The sequence below is a fragment of the Pelodiscus sinensis genome, chromosome 3, assembly GCF_052426305.1.
Source record: "Pelodiscus sinensis isolate ZL-2025 chromosome 3, ASM5242630v1, whole genome shotgun sequence".
NCBI lineage: Eukaryota > Metazoa > Chordata > Testudines > Trionychidae > Pelodiscus > Pelodiscus sinensis.
This window is the reverse complement of record NC_143054.1, coordinates 99,543,651-99,565,191: the sequence shown is the minus strand read 5'-3', so window position 1 is coordinate 99,565,191 and position 21,541 is coordinate 99,543,651. Positions and strand designations below refer to the sequence as shown.

General features: G+C 41.5%; 1 protein-coding gene across 3 annotated transcripts in view; it reads left to right on the top strand.

The window, feature by feature from the left end:
- Nucleotides 1–21,541, top strand: part of MAP3K5 (mitogen-activated protein kinase kinase kinase 5) — a 155,954-nt gene that overhangs the window by 114,532 nt on the left and 19,881 nt on the right. For all 3 annotated transcript variants that reach the window (XM_075924257.2, XM_014580354.4, XM_075924258.2), the window contains exons 13-23: nt 398–493; nt 1,666–1,747; nt 3,885–4,018; nt 6,328–6,455; nt 13,568–13,704; nt 14,643–14,748; nt 15,660–15,817; nt 16,256–16,433; nt 16,952–16,972; nt 18,902–19,079; nt 19,254–19,422. In XM_075924257.2, the coding sequence (XP_075780372.2) occupies nt 398–493; nt 1,666–1,747; nt 3,885–4,018; nt 6,328–6,455; nt 13,568–13,704; nt 14,643–14,748; nt 15,660–15,817; nt 16,256–16,433; nt 16,952–16,972; nt 18,902–19,079; nt 19,254–19,422 (1,387 nt within the window). The remainder of the gene's footprint in view (nt 1–397; nt 494–1,665; nt 1,748–3,884; nt 4,019–6,327; nt 6,456–13,567; nt 13,705–14,642; nt 14,749–15,659; nt 15,818–16,255; nt 16,434–16,951; nt 16,973–18,901; nt 19,080–19,253; nt 19,423–21,541) is intronic.

The following is a 21,541-nucleotide window of genomic DNA, read 5'->3' as shown; positions in this document are numbered from 1 at the left end:
TAAATAGATTTTGGATTAGGTCCTTATTCCCATCACTTTTCTAATGCCCTCCAGAAGTGAGGGGCAGTGGCGGGATCCAAGCAGCAGAGAGAGCATTTCAGATGGTTAACAAGCATGTTAGAATTTAACTTTATTATAAAGTTATCCATAACTATGGTGTCCAACACACTAGCCACATGTGGCTGTGTTTGGCTGGTTGAATGTAGCTAGTTGGCTTGAACAGTGTGGTTATTTGGCCTGTTGAGTGTGGCTAGTAGCCATTATAGTGGCTACTGCTTCAGAACTGGTTGTACACCATGGATCTGTAATGATATATAGATCTAGTATTTTCTTACAGTGCCCTGAAGCTTAGGGCCACCCATTCAGTAACTGGCATTTATTTTGGCTGTTCTTTTAGCATTTCGAAGTTTGAAGAGCGATGCTGTTTTCTTTATGTACTGCACAACTCCGATGACTTTCAAATCTATTTCTGCACAGAACTGCACTGCAAGAGGTATGTATTGGTTACTGTATTTGCAAAACAGTCTTAACTTAGAAGATGATTTCTGAGTGCAGTCCTGTACCAGACTGGTATTCTCTGAGCGTCCTCAACTCTCATCACCTAAATGCAATTTATGAGCAATTAAACATCTCCCAAGAGGCACTTGGTACTTTGGGCCCACACTTACGTTAATGCTTTAAAAAATTTTGTGTTTGTATATATAATCCAGTCCTGTGGGATCTGTTATTCCTGAGGTAAACATTAAAGCCTAATTTGTGAGTAGGCCAAGCCCCTGTCTAATGAGGTACATAAACATATAAGTAGGTCTGTTGAAGTGAATGGGACCACTTGTGCTGAAATTTACACATATGCTTATGCAAGACCAGGGTTTACTATAGCTTTCTCTGTAATGTAGCAGTAGTTTCATTTCTGGCCATGGAGCAGTACTTGCTGAGTTCTTTTCTTTTATAGCTAACCCCACTTGAGCTCAGCATACTTGGAGCTGGTATGTGTGCACACTTCTGAGTCGGGCAGCACTGGGCTCATTGTTCAGGAGGAAGGATGCTAAGGTGGTGTTTAAGCCAACTTCCCACCATCTTGATTCCAGGCTGCTCTAGGGGCTGGAGAGGACCACGAATTATTTAGATAACTCTGGAGGGCTGCTTGAGTTATAGCAGCACTGGCCAAAATCTCTGCAGCGCTTTATTATGGCTCCAGACCCCTCAGTCTTGCCCCGACACACCCCATACACTAGCTTTTCATGCAAATGGACCTCAAAAGATAGCCTGTGGTGACCTGCCCTCACAGGAGAATTTTCCTCCTCCTGGGTCCAGGGCTTTTAGAACCTTTTCATGATGCTTCATTCCTGTTCCTGGCATAAAGAAGCTATAGGAGGAGACTAAGACTCTGGCCTCTGACTTTTAGATATAATTTTATCTTCTGGTCACTTTACATATATAACATACACATGCCATGGTCACACACACTGCAAAATCCTGTGAGCTTTAGATGTTAACTTTCCACTTCAAGAAGAGCAGTGATTTTTTCTCTTCCTCCATCTGATCTCCCTGAGCTGTTCAGATTTAATATTTATTACACTTAAAGCTTTGGTTTGATCTCTCCCCCCCCATTTTAGGATTCATTTTGATGTCACTATCTAATCTTTACTTGGATGTGTTTTACAGGTTTTTTGATATGGTGAATGGTATCACCGAAGAGATAGGAAAAAACACAGAGGAAGGGGAATGTGATGGAGACTCTTTAGAGGTAAGAACAATGTCACACTTCATATTTTTCAATTTATTGAGCACTTTAGATCTTTTTGGTAGGATTTTTAATTTAGGGGGAGTTTTCTTGTGGGATCACATTGATTGCAGTAAGATTAATTAGGCTGACACGGAGTGCTTTTTCAAATTTTCCTCTCGTGTTTAGAAACAAAATAAGCTTCATATTTATTCTGATATATGATGTGATATGAGTTGAGATAGCACAACAGGAACCAATGGCTGGAAGTTAAAACCAGACACATTCAAATTAGAAATAAGGCACGATTTAATAACATGGAGAGTGATAAATCATTGCAACAAACTGCCAAAGGAAGAGGTTGATTCTTCATTTCTTGATATCTTCAGATCAAGGCTGGATGCCATTCTGGAAAATATACTGTAGCCAAAAGTTAAGTTATAGGGCTCAACATAGGGATAATTGGGTTAAGTACATGGCCTCTCTTATGTGGGCAGTTAGACTAGATGATCTAATAATCCTTTCTGGCCTTAAAAATCTATGAATCTAGTAATCTAAATTCAGCAAGGGTGGAGCTTTGGTCAGTACAACCTCAACGGGTTTCTGTTAATGCACAGTTCTGGCTAATTTGGAGTTTCTAAAATAGAGGTTTCACTGCACTTGGAAAATGTGGTTAGGTCAGGAGACCAAAAAGTACAACATAAGTTCATGTGGGAGCTGTGTCTGTGTTCCATGTAGAAGCCGAAGTTGTTCTTTGTGTGCTGGTCCCCATGTGTATTCCACAAGGGGTACGTTTGTAGCAAGGGATGTCTGTTGGTCCATGCCTGCAAAGCTGATTCCCTTATGCTCTGAACTGAGCGTGTATTAACAGGTTGTGCAGAGTGATGTCCCTCTAGTTCCTTTTGGCCACTGCATTGTCTGTCAGTATCCTCTGTATCCAAAGGGATGTTCTTCTTTTTCCAGAACCTGTCCAAATAAGTAACAAAAAACAGGACTATGTAGCACTGTAAAGACTAACAAGATGGTTTATTAGGTGATGAGCCTTCGTGGGCCAGACCCACTTCCTCAGATCAAATTGTGGAAGAAAATTGCCACGACCATATATACGAAAGGATACAATAAAAAAAAATGAACATATATGAAAAGGACAAATCAAATTTCAGAACGGGCGGGCGGGGGAGGCAAATGTCTGTGAGCTAATGATATTAGCGGTGATAATTGGGGAAGCTATCTCTGTAATGGGTAAGGTAATTAGCATCCTTGTTAAGACCTAGGTGTAAAGTGTCACATTTAAGCATGAATGACAGTTCAGAGGTTTCTCTTTCAAGTCTGGTGTTAAAAGGTCTTTGAAGCAGGATGCAGGTTCAAATATGTGTGAGTGAGCATGTGGGTGTACATAGTTTTTAACATTTTCTGTTATAAGTTGGCAAACACACCTCCCGTGGATGAAGTGAAGGCACATTCCAGCAGAGCACAAGAAACCTCAGCAAGATCTGACTTAGAGAAATATGTATACTGGATATTTGTTAGGCTACTACCTGGAGTTCTGAGCATACCTTAATGAAGCATTAAGCCTAATTAGGCTTCTTCTGTAGATGTAGCTGTTGAGACAGCATTATGAAGGCACCTATACAAACTGCATCCTCCTCCTATTTAAATACTGCTTGTTTATCACCCACATGTGGAATGTGCCCCAGGACCAGCACTTGAAGAAATGGAGGTTATTTACCTTTAACAAGAGGTTCTTCAAGATGCGTGGTCCCTCTCTGTATTACACTGATTCCTGGTAAAAAGAGACAGAGGCATTTGTTCTTGCTATCTCCTATGCCTCAGAGTAGAGCACAAAGGAAGCAACTTCACAGTTGTGGACACTCACAGACACTACTTGAAACAAGTTTCCAGTCTCGGATGCATGATGCGCATGTGCACCCACATGTGGAATACAGATAGGGATCACACATCTTTGAAGAACCTCAAGTTATGGATAAGAAAGCTCCATTTTTCATTTTGCTGCATAGTGCTGTCTGTCTATAGTTTTTTGGTTTTTTTTTAATGATACCCAGCAATAGAAATACATTTATTGTAAGAATCAATATTTACATAGTTATGCAGGTAAAAAGCATGGTTCATATCCTTTCACTTCACATTGTTTGTTTTGCAGTATGACTACGAATATGATGAAAATGGGGAGAGAATCATTTTGGGGAAAGGAACTTATGGCATAGTCTACGCAGGCCGAGATCTGAGCAATCAAGTTAGAATTGCCCTTAAAGAAATCCCAGAGAGGGACAGCAGGTACACTAATTTTGTCTTGCCAAACATTACTGTGTTGATTATACTTCAGTCTTGAAGTATGCTTGGCCACTTTGCTGGTTAATGAAAGCTACTGATAAATTAGCCATATCTCTGGTCTCCAAAGCTGGGAAGACCAATGAGTGGTGGTAACAGCTGGGAATGTGACTGTCTTGGAATAAGAGTTGTGGGAAGGAAAGTCACTTCTTGCAGCTCCAATCAGAACTATTACTGGCCTAATTTAATATGAGAACAATGGCCCAGGTTGTCTCTTGCTCTACAAAAAGATAAGAAGGTTTCCTCCAGATCGCAGAGCTTTGGGATCTTTGGGAGGGTAGGGTCTGGCACATGGAGAACTTGTATGCTGCTGCACCAACTCTGCCTTTAGTCCACCACTCACTAATGGCGGTGCTGTTTTGGAACTGTACTATCAGGAATCTGTCACCTGCCCATTGACGCTCCTGAGAACTTATGAAAAGAAAGTTAATAAGGGCTGTTGCCATATTAACTCTCCTGTGTAAGATGTGGAAAGGTTGAAGGGAGACCATATGTATTCCCATTTTCTCCTCACTCCAGTATCTATACACCTCATGAGGAGGGGAGGTTTAAGATTAAAAACTAAACCCCTCAACATTTTGAAATTGAAGTGTCATTCAAACAAATATTATTATTGAAATTCTGAAGTGTTACTTCTTTATTTTCCAAGTAAAAATAGCCATTGGGCAGAAATGTAAAGAAAAATGAATTTTCCAGATCACAAATAACCTCATATGGAATGTGTGCAGAAATTTTCCTACTGAAATGCCATTGTTGATGTAGCTGTTAATGCATTAGTTAAGCATTAGGAAAGTTATACCATGGAGATATATTCAACAGAATAGAGCAAAAATTCTGCCATATAGCTACCTTATAGTCCCACAACTCTAAAATTTCTTTTCTGCATTAAGCTTGTATTTACAAACTTAATAACATTTGGTAAATGTGAGTTTTGAATTTAGCGCACACATAATAAAAATTTGTCTTAGCTGGAGATTTTTTTATGGGTCTGCTTTATTTACTAAATTATTCCTGTTGATCAAGACACAATTAACCCTGGGTTCCCTCTGGAGCTTTCGTGTCCAGCACACTAGCAACATGTGGCTATTTGGCCGGTTTTGTGTTGCAATTTGGCCAGTTGATTGTGGCTAGTTTGTTATAGCAGTAGCCACTGGTTGGACACCACAGCTTTGGAGTATAGTGGTGCAGGAGGGAAACAGTGACAGGCATTATAAAGATCTTGTTGCTGCACTGAGTCACTGCTCTGAGTCACAGGCGTTAGTGTGTAGAGAAATGCACTGGCCACACTAACGCCTATTACCGCATACCACATTAGTGGAATGCAGTAATAGGCATTAGTGTGGCCAGTGCATTTCTGAATGACCACAAATAAGAATTCATTGAAGAGTAAATACAATTATATATGTATTTTCCTAAACTCAGTTAGTTTTACAGTGGCTAGATTAGCATCACAATTCCTTTAAAATAAATACCTGCTTAGATTCAGTACAGTATTCACAATGTCCACAACTTTCATGGTAAGTATTGGTAAGTGAGCTGTATTGCTGCTTGAAGCATGACAATTCTCTTTCACAACGACTTTCATGGCTTTGACACTTGTTTTTATTCTTTATCGGAATGAAAACAAAACCTGTGGAACGTTTTTTGTAAAGTGGAATTGTCACAAGTTGCTTTTAGATGGAAAAGCTCAAATTTTCAGTTTAGATTTCTGTTGCCCTAGGGGTAAGAAGTAACCAGAGGAAGGCCTGGACCTCAGAAATCTTCCCAATGAAAATATCCTCAAAACTGATGCAACTCTGAAAAATTGGGGCGTCAACAAAATTGCATTTTGGGGAATATTCTCCATGAAGAGAATATGGTGTCCTTTGGCTGTGATAAATATCCAGAGCTGACATTTCTAATAAACCTCTTACTTGGCAAGGTTCTTGTCTAAAGTAGACTATCAGTCTAAGAACATAAGCTTGAATTTTTATTGCAGATGGACTGGTTGATATATTTGGGCATCGGGCTTTTTGCCCAACTGCTCATTCTTGCTGACTTGGCTTGAAATGTACTTTCTTTCTCCACAAACTCTGGGTGACTGTCTTTACTGTGCTAGTTTATTTTTCAGTATATACAATCATAACTGCGGTCTGTAACTCGAAGCACTGTGTACAACATTCCAATGTACATATTTCATGAGACCCCAGGTATTTGTTGGACACTATTACACAATATCCAGCTTTTTATTAAACGGAAATTTCCTTTACTTCAAGGTATTCCCAGCCTTTACATGAAGAAATTGCCCTGCATAAGCACCTCAAGCACAAGAACATTGTGCAGTATTTAGGGTCCTTTAGTGAGAATGGTTTTATTAAGATATTCATGGAACAGGTGCCAGGAGGTAAGTCCTTTTTTTTAAAAACATCTTTAAAATTTAAAATTTTAGAATACTGTAACATTAGAGTAAATGTGTGTGAATAATACTTCTAAACATGTCCACGGCTGTCAGCCATTCTTGTATATAAATTGCAGTAAGGCTGCATCTGGTAAAGTTGATTGTTTGAACAGGGAGCATAGCTTTGATTTGTCTAGCTAATAAGAGGCTAGAATAAACTTGTGAAGGTCCCCCCACCCCCATCCATGCTTTATGAAATTGAGTTATGGATACAAATATGCATAACTCAGAGATGCTATGGACAAAATACTTCAAGTAACCTATCAATCTTAATGTCACAATGTGCTGGATCTGTATATCATATTTAGCTGTATGTATCATTCTTGTATATAGAGTTAGACATATGGCATATGGAATGATTTATGGTTTTAAATGTGCAAATGAAAGCCATCAAGGGTGTTTTCCTCAATATTTGGGTGGTCATCAATAAACAGCCACTTTTGTCCCTTAGGGTATGTCTACACTACAAAGTTAATTCGAACTAACAAACTCTTCTGCCCCCCTCCCGGTCCCAGAGCCCTTAAAGGGGCACGGGCTGGCTACGGTGTCCGTGCCAGGAGCAAGCCTTCCAGCACCCAGCCAGCAGACCCTGCACCTGGCACGGATCGAGCCAGCCACCTGCTGTCACCCAGCCCTCCGCCTCTTCCCGGGACCAGGCTGGAGGCTCCCGGGAGCCTGGCCAGGTCCGCAAGAGGCGGGCGCCCACCTGGTCTAGTGCGGAGATCGTGGACCTCATCCACGACCTCTGCACTAGGCACAGGAAAGTGGCCGTCTAGGGCAGGATAGCTGCCAGCCTGGCCACCCAGGAGCAGGTCTGCATGAAAATCAGGGTGGTCCAGTGAGGCCCCCGACCCTGAGCTTAGAATGGCTGTACTGGGTCAGACCAAAGGTCCATCTAGACCAGTAGCCTGTCTGCCGACAGCGGCCAACACTAGGGACCCTGGAGGGGATAGACCGAAGACAATGACCAAGCCATTTGTCTCGTGCCATCTCTCTCCAGCCTTCCACAAACAGAGGCCAGGGACACCATTTCTACCCCCTGGCTAATACCACTCCATGGACCCACCCTCCATGACTTTATCTCACTTCTCTTTAAACCCTGTTCTAGTTCTAGCCTTCACAGCCTCCTGCAGCAAGGAGTTTCACAGGTTGACTATTTGCTTTGTGAAGAAGAACTGTCTGTTATTTTGAAGCCTGCTACCCATTCATTTCATTTGGTGTCCTCTAGTCCTTCTATTATGGGAACTAATGAAGACCTTTTCTTTATGCACCCTCTCCACACCACTCATGCTTTTATAGACCTCTATCATATTCCCGCTCAGTCTCCTCTTTTCTAAGCTGAGAAGTCCCAGTCTCTTTAGCCTCTCTTCATATGGGACCTGTTCCAAACCTCTGATCATTGTAGTTGCCATCCCCTGTCCCACCCTCTCTCTTTCCCTCTCCCACCTCCTTTTCCCAGTCTCCCCGAGTTTTGTTCAAGAAAGAGAGTTTCTATTTTTAAACAAACGCGTCCTTTATTTTTTACTTCAGGAAGGGGGGCTAGGGAGGGGTAAGTGGAAGGAGGTGAGGGAGGAATGGGGTACGAGCCCCCGATGGGGAGGACTGGGGTGGCTCTGCGGGCTCCTCGGGGTGGAAGCTCTCCTGCAGCCCTCCGATTGACCCTCCCTCCACATGGCAGCCTGCGGCAAGTGCAGCCGGGCTGATGGCCGAGTGCTGTGATGTGCCGAGTGTGGGCACTCAGGGCACTCCAAGCCAGGACTGCTTTGCAAGCGGGGAATCCCTGAGAACTGTCTGTCCGGGGTGGGGGTCGGGTCCCTTTAAGCACAGCCCTCGGCTAGCCTGAGGCAGCAGCTCCACGCTCTAAATCCCAATCTGATGCCCTGCCGGCACTGCTTCCGGCCAGCCTTAACCTCAGTTCAGGGTCCACTCAGTGTGGACATGCTAGTTCGAATTAGCAAAACGCTAATTCGAACTAGTTTTTAAGTCTAGATGCGCTAATTCGAATTAGCTTAGTTCGAATTAGCTAATTCGAACTAAGTTAGTTCGAATTAGTGCTGTAGTGTAGACATACCCTTAAGTCTTAGCAGTGGTTGGTCTTAGTAAGGCACGTGACCAGCTTCACTGTTAGGGGCTGACCAGGTAATTTTCTATGGAAGGGGAGAATGTATACCAGAGAATTCCCACCTGAAAGGAAGGCTATTTAAGATGCAGAGTTTTCAGGCCCTTTGTCTTTGTCTGGCATGTCCCAAGAGAATGAACCAGAGGCCCCAAGGAAAAAAGGTCTTCCCTGTCTTGGCGGTTTAGCCGAAATACGAACAGTTTTAGGGTGAGTTTGTAATAAGCTTGAGTGTGTGTTAGAAATAGCTATGCGTTGCTTGTTGTTTTAAATTTGTAAATCACTTTGCTCTGTCTATTTTCACGTGCAATCACTTAAATCCTACTGCTTGTACTTATTAAAATCACTTTTATTTACTATCAAGCCAAGTGTAAAAAACTGTTACCTAGGGAGCAGTCAGTGTGTATACGCTCCATTCATTGTCAGATAATTCATTTGGGGTTCTGATCATAGATTGAGCGCTGGTTAAAAGAGAGGAAACAAAGGGTAGGAATAAATGGTAAATTTTCAGAATGGAGAGGGGTAACTAGTGGTGTCCCCCAAGGATCAGTCCTGGGACCAGTCTTGTTCAACTTATTCATAAATGATCTGGAGAAAGAGGTAAACAGTGAGGTAGTAAAGTTTGCAGATGATACTCAACTGTTTAAGATAGTCAAGACAGAAGCAGACTGTGAAGAACTTTCAAAAAGATCTCACCAAACTGAGTGATTGGGCAACAAAATGGCAAATGAAATGTAATGTGGATAAGTATAACGTAATGCACGTTGGAAAAAATAACCTCAACTATACATACAGTATGATGGGGGCTAATTTGGCTACGACAAATCAGGAAAGAGATCTTGGAGTTATCGTGGATAGTTCTCTGAAAACTTCCACACAGTGTACAGCGGTGGTCAAAAAGGCAAATAGGATGTTAGGAATTATTAAGAAAGGGATAGAAAATAAGACACAGAATATCTTACTGCCCTGTATAAAACTATGGTACGCCCACATCTTGAATACTGTGTACAGATGTGCTCTCCTCACCTCAAAAAAGATATTTTGGCCTTAGAAAGGGTTCAGAAAAGGACAACTAAAACGATTAGGGGTTTGGAATGGGTCCCATATGAAGAGAGGTTAAAGTGACTGGGACTTTTCAGGTTAGAAAAGAGGAGACTAAGGGGGGATATGATAGAGGTATATAAAATCATGTGTGTTGTAGAGAGGGTGAATAAAGAAAAGTTATTTATTAGTTCCCATAATAGAAGAACTAGAGGACAACAAATGAAGTTAATGGATAACAGGTTTAAAACTAATAAAAGAAAGTTCTTCTTCACACAGCGTGTAGTCAACCTGTGGAACTCCTTGCCAGAGGAGGCTGTGAAGGCTAGGACTATAACAGAGTTTAAAGAGAAGCTAGATAATTTCATGGAGGTTAGGTCCATAAAAGGCTATTAGCCAGGGGATAGAAATTGTGTCCCTGGCCTCTGTTTGTCAGAGGCTGGAGAAGGATGGCACGAGACAAATCGCTTGATCATTGTCTTTGGTCCACCCTCTCTGGGGCACCTGGTGCTGGCCAGTGTCGGCAGACAGGCTACTGGGCTAGATGGACCTTTGGTCTGACCCAGTACGGCCATTCTTATGTTGTTATCCCATTTGAAGGTTGGGTTCTCAGAAGTTGTGCCCGAAACCACATTTTCTTCAGACCTGAATAGACTCAGTGTCTATATTGAATAGACTCAGTGTTTGTATTGCTCACTGGGGGCAGAGGGCACATAATCTCAGCTCTGTGCCTTGGCTGGAGGAGACCATGAGATCTGGCCCAGCAGGACATAGTGGTGAGAAGCCCCAGGGAGATGGGATTGGTCCTGCCTTGGTCAGGGGGCTGGACTTGATGACCTCCTGAGGTCTCTTCCAGCTCTATGATTCTATGAAAGGAGGTGAGTGTCAGTGGCTTTGTCACAAGCCTGTTCCCACATTAAGCAATGGAGGCACACCTGATTATCATGGGGACACTGACTCCATCCCCTTCAGATGACTGGCAGGGGTGAGGACTACATAGGCCCATGCAGGTGCAGGAAAAACCAGGAAGAATGGGTTCCACCTGTCAGATTTGGGAGCTGATATATTTTGGCCCATTTTAAAGGGTGCGTTCTGAGATATGTAGGAACCTTGCTAGGTCTGATGGAGAGACAGTCATGCTAATTATGGAAGATGTCTGTGCGTTCGGATGGGATATAGTCATCAGATAAAATGGCTCGGTAAAGGATTTAAAGGTGGTAGATATTATTTAAAGGAAAGGAAATGGGCATTTGGGGCTTAATTGATATGGCAGGCAGCCAACTTCTGCCTCCTTTATAGTGATACCCCCCACCAACTCTCATTCAAGGAGAGGGGTGGTGAAGTCTCAGCAGTAGATTGGCTGGGGTCCAGGATGGGTATGAGGGAGGCCCCTAGGTATATAATGAAATGATTATGGAATTACATGAAAGGTATACTTTCATCTGCTGGGCACTCCCTGACATTTAAGAGTAAAGTTTCAGCCTATTTAAACTACATCTAGTGTTCCCTGTTCTCCTAGCATAGTTGGGGGGAACTGTTGCCAAAATGCCTGGATCCAACTTGGGTTCAGGGTCGGACATGGTATGGAGACAGCACTTGTTGCTCTGGCAGATGAGTTCCTCCTGAATGTAGGCTGGGGAAACAATTCACCATCATCCTGATAGAACTCTGATACATTTAATATAGTTGATTGTCAAAGAAGTTGCAGAGATGCACTGAAATTACCTAGTGTATTGTAAGTCCTCTATCCCAGCAGGTTATGATGGGCAATTATTCTTTCTTTGAATCATCACTTGAGAAGTCCCACAGATCAATCCTGTACCATCTCATTCATCCTCTGTATAAAACCTCTAGAAGGTTACCAAGCATTGCTCCGGTCCTTCACTCAAATACATTTTGTTTTTCTGGATTTAAAAAGTTGTTTTGGGGTGGGGCTGGAATGAGGGGTTCCGTATGCAGGCTGCCCAGGGAGAGAGGACAACCCTAGCACTTTCTTCATCCCTGCCCCCTGCTGGCCCAGTGGGTGTTATAGCTGTCCTGGTCCTCTTCTCTAGCCACTTGCTGCTCCCCTATAGTCATTCTAGTGAGGTCATAACCCCTTCTACCAGACCCCTTCCTTTCCATTTTATGAGAAACAGTCAAATTCCACATACATTCCATTACCCTGCCACAACCAAACCCTGACCTTTCTTTAAGTTATGATAAGAGGACGCTGCATGCCAAATTTGGTGGTCTTAGCTCTTTCCATTTAGGAGTTATTGAACAAACAGACTCACAGACAGGTGGACATGTGGACAAATGCCCATTTCTAAAATACATAGTAAGAAGATGTGAGGAGCTGATTCATTATCTGACATGTCTGCCACCAACTCAGTGCTTTCCAACTGTGTAGGAGAGAAGACGAATCTAGATGAAAAGCAGCTGCCTAAGACTGAATGTAAGACAAAAGGGATGTCAGTAGGAAAAAGGAAGTGTTTTGAATAAGTTTCCCTCTGCATAATAGCATCTTTGATTGTAGACATTGCTAGTTTGTTGTTGGGTAGTGGTGGTTGTTTTTGTTTTGTTTTTTGTTTTTAAGTCAAGGATCTTTTAATTCTCAGTACTTGTGGTGATTCTAATAGCCACAGCTGCAGAAAACACCCATTTCTCTCTGTGACTAGCTGTCAGACTGCACATTAGGCACAGACCTGGCTAATCCACATATTCATAACCCGTAGGCTCAATTAATTGCAACTCACATGTAGGAATGATACTTACATCTTGCAAAAGCATCGCCTGGCACAGATTGCAGAAGCTTGTCTGCTGAGCAGTACAGAGCACTGTGAGTAAACCACCCAACTCTCTAGGGCTCTGCTCTCTACACAGGCTCCCGAGTGACTACAATGTCCAGATCAAGGTCTCTATTTTAATATTAAGCTCTACATTGTATTGGCCCTAGCTATCTGAGAGAGCGCTTCTCCTTCTGTGGCCATGACCTATATTAACAGTTATGTTCCAGTTGGAAATATGAACATGGGAAAAGGTGGAAAAATGATAAAAATCTTCATGGAAGCTCAGCCTGGACTATGGAACTCACTGCTACATTAAATGAGTGAAAACTAAATACAAAATCTATCCTTTGGATTTAGCTTTTCTATGAAATTGCTCCAGAAATATTTAGACACACTTCCTTAATGCTCCCTTCCTGGCTACCTGAGAATAGGAGTAGAGTTCAATTAGCGGTATAGTATATGGCTTGGGGCATGCTTCCTTGAAAGACTATGCTAACTCCGTAGGCTGTACTGCTGCAGCCATGGTTGGTGGAGCGGTTCAAATTGGATTCCTCCTGATTTAATAAGGAAGGAGATTGGTAATAAAGCATTCTGTACGAAGGGTTTGTAGTTATGGAACAAGTTTCCACACTCTTGGTCTGGGAATATAGATCTGCCAGTACATTCAACAAGGCTCATCCTTCTGTCCAGGCACTTGAAGGGGATAGAGTTTGATCAGATGTTTGTTTACTGAGGAGTAGAGTTTTGGTGGTGTTGTTTGCTGATGATCTGAAAGACATGACAGTGGGGAAAGTTCATCTGTTGTTCTCTGTCAGGAGTTGGGACTTGCTGGCTTTTCCCCCGAGAGTTCACTGCTGGGTTTGTTTTTGTTTGGGTTATTTAAAAGCAACAACAGAGTACTGTTTAGCCAGCTGTCATCATGAATAAAAAGAAATAGTAGTACTAGGTAAGGATTTTTTTAAAAAGCTTGATTACAGATAAATGTAAGAATGTTCAATATTATGGAAGATGTCTACATTTTACTAAAGATTTATTCTGTTCTTATTACTGTGCTTATATTTACTACGTTTATTTGTCAGAACAATCTCCGACATAAGTTTACTCTGTTTTTTTCCCCAAATAATCAATAGGTAGCCTTTCTGCTCTCCTGCGCTCAAAATGGGGACCGCTAAAAGATAATGAGCAGACAATTGGTTTTTATACCAAACAGATCCTTGAAGGATTAAAATACCTCCATGATAATCAGATAGTACATCGAGACATAAAGGTGAGAATCTGCTGTGAATCGCAGGCATGGATTCATATAACAGGGAAAAGTTGTGTTTGTAAAAAGGACAAGTATGCCATTTTGCAAAATGCTCACGAGAAATTGGAAAGAATATTACAGTTTTACATGGAGACACTGTTCCCATCTGAAGAGATATGCAGGGTTTTAGCTGTGCAGCTCACATAGGCTGATGTGTAACTATGCCACCACTCAATATATTTGAAAATCTGTTTCTAGGAGTAATTCAGTTTCCGCTTTTCCCCCTTTGCCCTCCTTTTGCCCCAGATGTGTTTTCTAGTGGTTTAGGCTAGTGAACTTGTATTAATTTGGATTTTCCCATGGACATAAATCCCTTTTATATTTCCTTGTGGGAACCATAAAGGTACTTATGATCATAGTCCATAAAAACATGTTTTAAAAATAAAGATGGGAATAATGTAATCTGACCCAACTTTGTGGACAATACATTTGGAGTGTCGGGGTGCTATCGTTATAAAAAAATGTGTTGTGGAAAATGGGGTGAGACTTACAGAAGTCTGCGAGAAAAGAAGGTGCTTATACAATGAGATTCTTAATATAGACCTGACAAGGGAAAGCACTTTTCTGGGAAAAAAAACAAAAAAAAACAAAAAAAACCAGGAAGAGTCTGATTAATATTTTGGTGTTCCTTTCCTCTTTCTATATTCATTGTGGCGCTCCTGTAGATGGAGAAGCATATATAGCTCCTGATGTTCCACTTTAGAGTGGGAACACCTTAAAATGGAACCATAGAAGGCAGCAACAGTGATTTCCCCCTCCCTTCGCCCCCTTAACAATTACTCATAAGGGATACAGTATTTATGTATAAAATGATGCACTTTGAAAATGTGAGCTTGCAAGTTTTCTTACAGTAACAGTCTCTAATGAAAAATAATTGGTCCAAACGTTGTGTCCTTCAGGGTGATAATGTCCTTATCAACACGTACAGTGGAGTTCTAAAGATCTCCGACTTTGGAACCTCAAAGAGACTTGCAGGGATCAATCCATGTACTGAAACTTTCACTGGTATGTTCCTAGTTTACGGTGTCTTCCAACTGAAAGCAAAAGAATAGTAGTTTTGAATGCAGGGCCAGATCATGCAGCAGCTTCACACGCAGAACTTCAATGTACTTCTAATCAGTGCATCTAGTAGCTGGAGGAATGGTCATATTTAATTTGCCTAACCTTAAACTATAAACTTTAATTATATGCACTAGTAGCGAGGAATGCCATTGCTGACATTACTTTAGAGATTAAAATCCTAAACAATATAGGCCTCTCTTCCCTAAGTACCTATCATTCTTCTGTATAGTTTTTAATCTTGCTTTTTTTATTGACCCAAAACTAACTTTTACTTAGGCTTAGTCTGCCTAACTCCATCTCAGGAATTTGTTTTTAATTTGATCTTTCTTCTGCTTTAGAACCTAAATCAAACTTATTACATTGTGTGTGCATATATATATATCTAATTCGTAATCCATTTTCAACTTGTATATTTCAATTCCCTCTTTCAGAGTTTGCTAAATTCGTACTGTCTGAATATAAGAGCATGCACAATGCTATGACTAAATAGCTGTCACTCCAGAAAATAGAATCCAATCACCTCACTAGTCTGTTTTTGCATCTCTGAATCCAACTCAAAATTGCCCTTTTAATTTTTCTCTAAGCATATAATGTGATTATGTGAAATTGGAACCAAATCCGAAGCCTCCTGATGTCCATAGAGTTTTCCTATTAACTTCAGTGGACATCTCATCAGCTGCAAACATTATTCGCTTGTGGCCTTCACTGATAGTATTCTTTTAAAATCTGAGGATAATTTTTTTAAACTACTAATATTGTTCCCGGCCCTTCCATTTGGTTCCCTTGTCTTCCTTAGCTGTCTACCTCATCATCTGAGTTTTAAAAGAAAATAAAACTGTCTGTGTTTTAATCAGGGACCCTTCAGTATATGGCACCAGAAATAATAGACAAAGGGCCACGAGGCTATGGGAAAGCTGCCGACATCTGGTCTTTGGGGTGCACCATCATTGAAATGGCCACAGGGAAGCCCCCATTTTACGAACTGGGGGAGCCACAGGCAGCTATGTTTAAGGTAAGGCTTCTTTTTTAGACCGTTCTATTTCTAAACAAATGAAATCTTATGACTGTATTAAAAGACTGATAGTAGGAGAACAGCAAGGATAAGATAAAGGAAATGCCTCTTTAATGAGCATATTAGAACAAATGTGTTATCTGATGTGATTCAGTTGAGTGGGAGTGCTGTATTGTGTCAAAGATGACAGAAATGGAGCAACAAAAGACTGTTCACAAATCTGTTAATTTTTTTATATCTTTTCCTTTTTAACATGCTGAGCCAGTAAGCAATACATCCTCCTTCTGTGAAACCCTCTTTTGGGAGCAATAGAATTTTTCTAGTAAAGATTTTGTTTCATTGATTTCAGTACATTTTAGTAAATCTGTATCAAAAGCAGATAGCAAAGTGTAGAAGGAAAGACAGCTGGTTTCTCTTTAACTCTTTCATGTCTTCCAGGTGGGAATGTTTAAAATACACCCAGAGATTCCAGAATCCATGTCAGTGGAGGCCAAAGCCTTCATACTGCGTTGCTTTGAACCAGACCCTGACAAGAGAGCTTTTTCTAATGAACTACTCGTAGATGAGTTCTTAAAGATTTCAAGCAAAAAGAGAAAGTCCCAGACAAAGCTCTCAGGTAATTTGTTGAAAGCTTTGCTTTCTATGACAGGTATTAAAACAAACAGATTCATTTTTCTAAGGGTTATCTATGCTTGAGATATTAAGATGTTTGAAATGTACTTGAAACTTAAACAGAATAGAAGAATCTTCCTGCTTGAGCTACTGTATACAAAGTTATTACATAGATTATATCACTTTTTTAAAAAATTGCAGAGCACAGGTGGTTTCTTTGACAGCATAAATGATATATTTATTTAAATGTGGAAAAATGCCTGCTGAATTTAAGGAAACATTTTTATCAAGATACCTAAAATAGAGAAAAAATATTAGATGGCCATGTTAACTTTTTCAGAGAAAAAAAATTGATATTTAATTGAAAAGAGAAATTAGAATTTAGAGACTAATTGGATAAACATTGTAGATGTCTTGAGCATGCACAGTACAATTGAGAGGAAATAATTTATTATTTACACTTTATTTGCTCAGTTAAATTTACCATATGATGAATATTTTTGTTTGCTTTTCCTCCTACAGCACTTACAGCCAACTCAAATGGTGAGTTTTAACATTCTAAATTGCCCCCCTCTCCCTTCAAAACATTGTGGTAATAGAATGAGAAAAATTTACTCTGCTGTAAATTACCACATCTCAAAACTGCAAAGATAAGATGATTGGACACAATTATTAAACCAAACAGTCTTAGGAAGCTGTCACTTTATCACATAGCTTTAAAGTACAGTATGTAACCTGGTGTGGTTACAGTTTGATAGAGCACATGCTTAATATCTTGCATATCATGTGCCTTGAGCAGTTACATTGTTTACAATGACAGTTTCAATGGAAACTCTGCATGACACCTGAAACTGCAAGATGTCAGAGGTGTAATATCAGTCTTGGTCTCCATTTTTATTCAATTTTTTTCAATTACCTAACCTCTTAACTGCAGTATAAGAGTTTGAATAAGATTTCAGGATCTACTTGCTGCAAGTGCCTGGCTCTGGGGGGCGGATTGGGTTAGGGGTCCCAGCACAGTTGGGACCACAGTAGTGAGGCTTGGGGGGTTTGGGAGGGGTTGTTTTTTTGCATCTCACTTGTGTAGCCCCAACTGACTTTTCTGAGGGTCAGTGACCCCTGACTCAAAACAGATTCCCCGCCCCTCTCATAAATAAAGACAACGCTGAAACATTTTGTGTTTGACATAGTATCTTATTTAAAAAGGAAGCCTGGCCAACAAGCCCCCAATTGGGGCCAAGCCCCCATCTGGCCGCAGCATCATAACACTCCAGCACACACACACACAGACCCTAAACCTGAGCCTATCATACACTGAAACCCCCTGTCCTGAGCCTCTCACTTCCCCAAACTCCTGCACCCTCACATCCCCAGTCTTCTGCCACAACACCCCTGACCATCCACATGCTGCAAATCTATGTTCTGAGCCCATCATACTCCCAACCTCCCTGCCCTCAGCCCAAACTCCTGCACCCTCACAGCCACAAGCCTGCGGCTTGCTCAACACCCCAACCCTCCACCTGACCCCAACACTCTCCAGCCTGGAGCCCCCTACCTGAGCTAGCATCCTCTTCTCTACTTCCTCCTGCACCCAAATTCCTTCCCATAGCTTACACCTCTCACCCCTTCCCAGTGCTTTTTTTGTGAGCCACCATAGCAGTGGAGACAATGTGAAGAGCCTGGGCAAAGTTGTTGAGCCCGAAAAAAAAAGGGGGGGCAGGTCCGCAAAGACCTAGGGAAAAGTTGTTGTTTTTCTCAACAACTTTGCCCCAGCTCTTCACACTGTCTCCACTGCTATTGTGGCTCTTCATCTGGAATGGGTTGGCCACCCCTGTTATAGAGGAAGCTAACTCAGTTTTCTTGCATGTGTCACAAATTTCTCCAGAAATTTAAAAAAACAAACAAAAAAACTCAAACTCAACCCAGGTTATCTTCCAAATGCACTTAGGGTGAAATTTAGGTCACTACAGAAGGTTTGTGGGAATGGTTTATACCATCATGTAAGCTTGAAATTGTTTCTGTTGAAGTCACCTTAACTTTTTACTGTAAAGCTTAAATTGTTGCAAGGGTCTTGAACAGATCCTCTGTGTTGAGATATGATTCTCTCAGAGAATGTTCAGAGGTGCTCTGGAATGAATGTATACATAAGCACTGTAGTTCTCTAGGATTTTATTATATTTAACTTTGTAAAGACCATAAAGCCAAGTAAGTTGAGATGGTCTCAGATCTCTAAACACTTTTCATCTAAAATGTGTTGTGGCTTCTTCCAGTAGCTGAGAACTCTTTTCCAGAAACATCTTAAAAGGCTCTTTTTTCATATATGTGCAACTGAGATGGGAAGTTGAAGTTTAGCTTTTCTGCCTCATCTTAAAAGTATAATTTTCTTTTCAGAATTAAGGTATTACCATTGTAGCTAACACCATTTGGGGTGGTTTTGAAACACTAATTTTCTGATTGTTCCTTCATGAGTAGAATACCTTCGGAGCATATCTTTGCCTGTTCCTGTTGTGGTTGAAGATACGAGCAGTAGCAGTGAATATGGCTCTGTTTCACCAGACACAGACTTAAAAATTGATCCATTCTCTTTCAAATCAAGAGCCAAATCATGTGGAGAAAAAGATGGAAAGGGAATCCAGTCCCTTTTTCTGAGGTAAAGGGCTATGTCAGTGGTCCCCAACCTTTCGGGGTTGCTGGGTGCCCGGGGGCGCCATGGTGTCTGCGGACACTGTGTTGGGGACCACTGGGCTATGTTGTCTAAATGCTGCTTCATGGATTAGCAATGTAAGGTTTTTTAAATGTTAATTATTGTCAATTAAACTTTCAGCATCCCAGATGAGAATTTTGAGGATCATAGTGCTCCTCCCTCACCTGAAGAGAAAGATTCTGGGTTCTTTATGCTAAAAAAGGATAGTGAACGGAGAGCCACTTTGCACAGAATATTAACAGAGGACCAAGAAAAGGTGGTGAGGAACTTAATGGAAGCCTTAGCTCAGGTAAAATAACTTGCTGGCAGACAGAAATCGTTTGTAATTTTGCAGGTTTTCAATAAGCATTTAAATGCATGTACATATATGTGTAGATACATCTCTTCAACCAGGTGTTGGCATGAAACTAAGTGGCTGATATAATGTAGGACAGAGCTGGGCAAAATACAGCCCAGCCAAGCCACTAGATCCGGCCAGCGGATGCAGCAGGGAGCCTCAGGCAGAGTCCTTGCTTGCCCTGCGCGTTGCTCGGAAAAGCAGCTGCTGGGCCGTTTGTGTTTCACAGCTGTGAGCTGGAGGAGGTGATAGAGGCTTCCTGTGCTGCCCTCACCCCCAGCACAATCCCATTGGCCAGTTTCTTCAAACAGGCAGCACGCGAAGCACCCCCCTCCCCTCTGGCTCTTATTCACAGATGCACATGTCCCCTGCAGCCTATGCAGGAGGTGGGCGAGGCAGGCAGGGAGGTTGCCTGGGAAACGTGCTGGGCTGCTGGCTGGGAATCACCCAGGTAAGTCTCCCAGCCAGAGTCTTCCTCTGGCACCCCAGCATCTCCGGCCCCCTCCCCTCATAAGACAAACCTTTTGCCCCCTCCTGAAGCCATACCCCCTCCCAGACCCTGCACCCCAATCCCCTGCCCAGGTCACTACCCAAACCCCTGCTCCCCAGTCCCATGCCCCAGGTCACAACTGCTTCCTTCACCTAAACTCCCTCCCAGACCCCATGTGCCCTCGTGCACCCCAATCCTTTACCCCAAGCTCCCTTGTGCACCTAACTTCCATCCCAGACCCCACATTTCCTTCATTAATATCTAGGAAGTGTGCAGTCCTTGACCACTTTCCAAAATCTTGGAGTAGCCTCCCATCAAAAATTATTGCCCACCCCGATGTAGGACTTGAGTGCAGTTGTACTGAAAACAATAAAAATATGCCACAAAATTATATTTTTGTTGCTGAACATCTGTATTTTGCATTATTCATAACTACTGCCTCAATGTGTGCACAGATATCAACTAGTGAACTGCTGAAGAAAATAAATGAACATTTTAATTAAATTTCATTTTTGCCAACATTTTTTTCCTAACAGGATTAATAAAGGCTGATGGCTTAATACATGTAACCATCAGTATAATCAACTCCAAAAGCATAAGCCAAGAATATTCAACCTGTGGCTCTAGTTACATGTGTCTTTTGTGGAGTTTTTAACCTCCATCTGGTTCCTTTGTCCAAACTGATCTCATCTCAGGCTACAGCAGTTGTGCCAAGTTAAATACACTAGAGTAGACACACCAGGCCATCATCCCTGTCCTTTCAAATTATTGTAAAAGGAGTGAAAAGGGGTTATTGAAAGACAATCAATCCCGTCTCTCACAGCAATTTGGCGTGGAGGTGGAAGGTGGGAGAAGAGAGCATCAGGTAGAGATGCAGAAAGCCACAAAATAATCACATATTATGTCTTGACTGTACTCTGGGTGACTCATTGTGATATCAGTATAGGCGGATGTTAAATAATCAACAATTGTTCATAACACTTCAAATGTTGCAACACTGAAGTCAGATGATGTTGTTGTTTTGCAGACTGTAACTGCATTTCTTTTGGATGAGTATCTTTGTTCTGTACTGGCTTTGTATGTTAAATGTATCCCATAGTATTTAGATGTTTAAAAATAGTATGTTCAAGGAATTACAATGCAAATTTAAATGTCTGATTTGCTTGATACATCTTTCCAAAGGTACCTAGTACTATTGGTGTGGCTAGAAACTTTTGCCAGAACAACAGAATGAGGTTTCTAGTTCTTGGCTGAATCAGTCATTGAAAATAGTGGTAGAGAAGGGTTAAAAACTGGAGGAAGTAAAATAGATGTGCCCAAGACCCTCTCTTTGTTGAAGTGCTACTAAACAGCTAAAACTATCAGTGTGTGTGTCAGGGGACCAATGTAAACCAATGGAAGAGGATGAAATTGAATTATTTATATACAGGAGAAATTCATGAGGTATGACATAGTCATGATAGAAGACTAGGAAAAGTAGCAGGAAGGAAAAAACAACGTGCTCTTCTGCATGGAAACCAATGTTAGGTATCTCTACAAATATTTATCTGACTTTAATCAAAATAAGTCTCTATAATATTG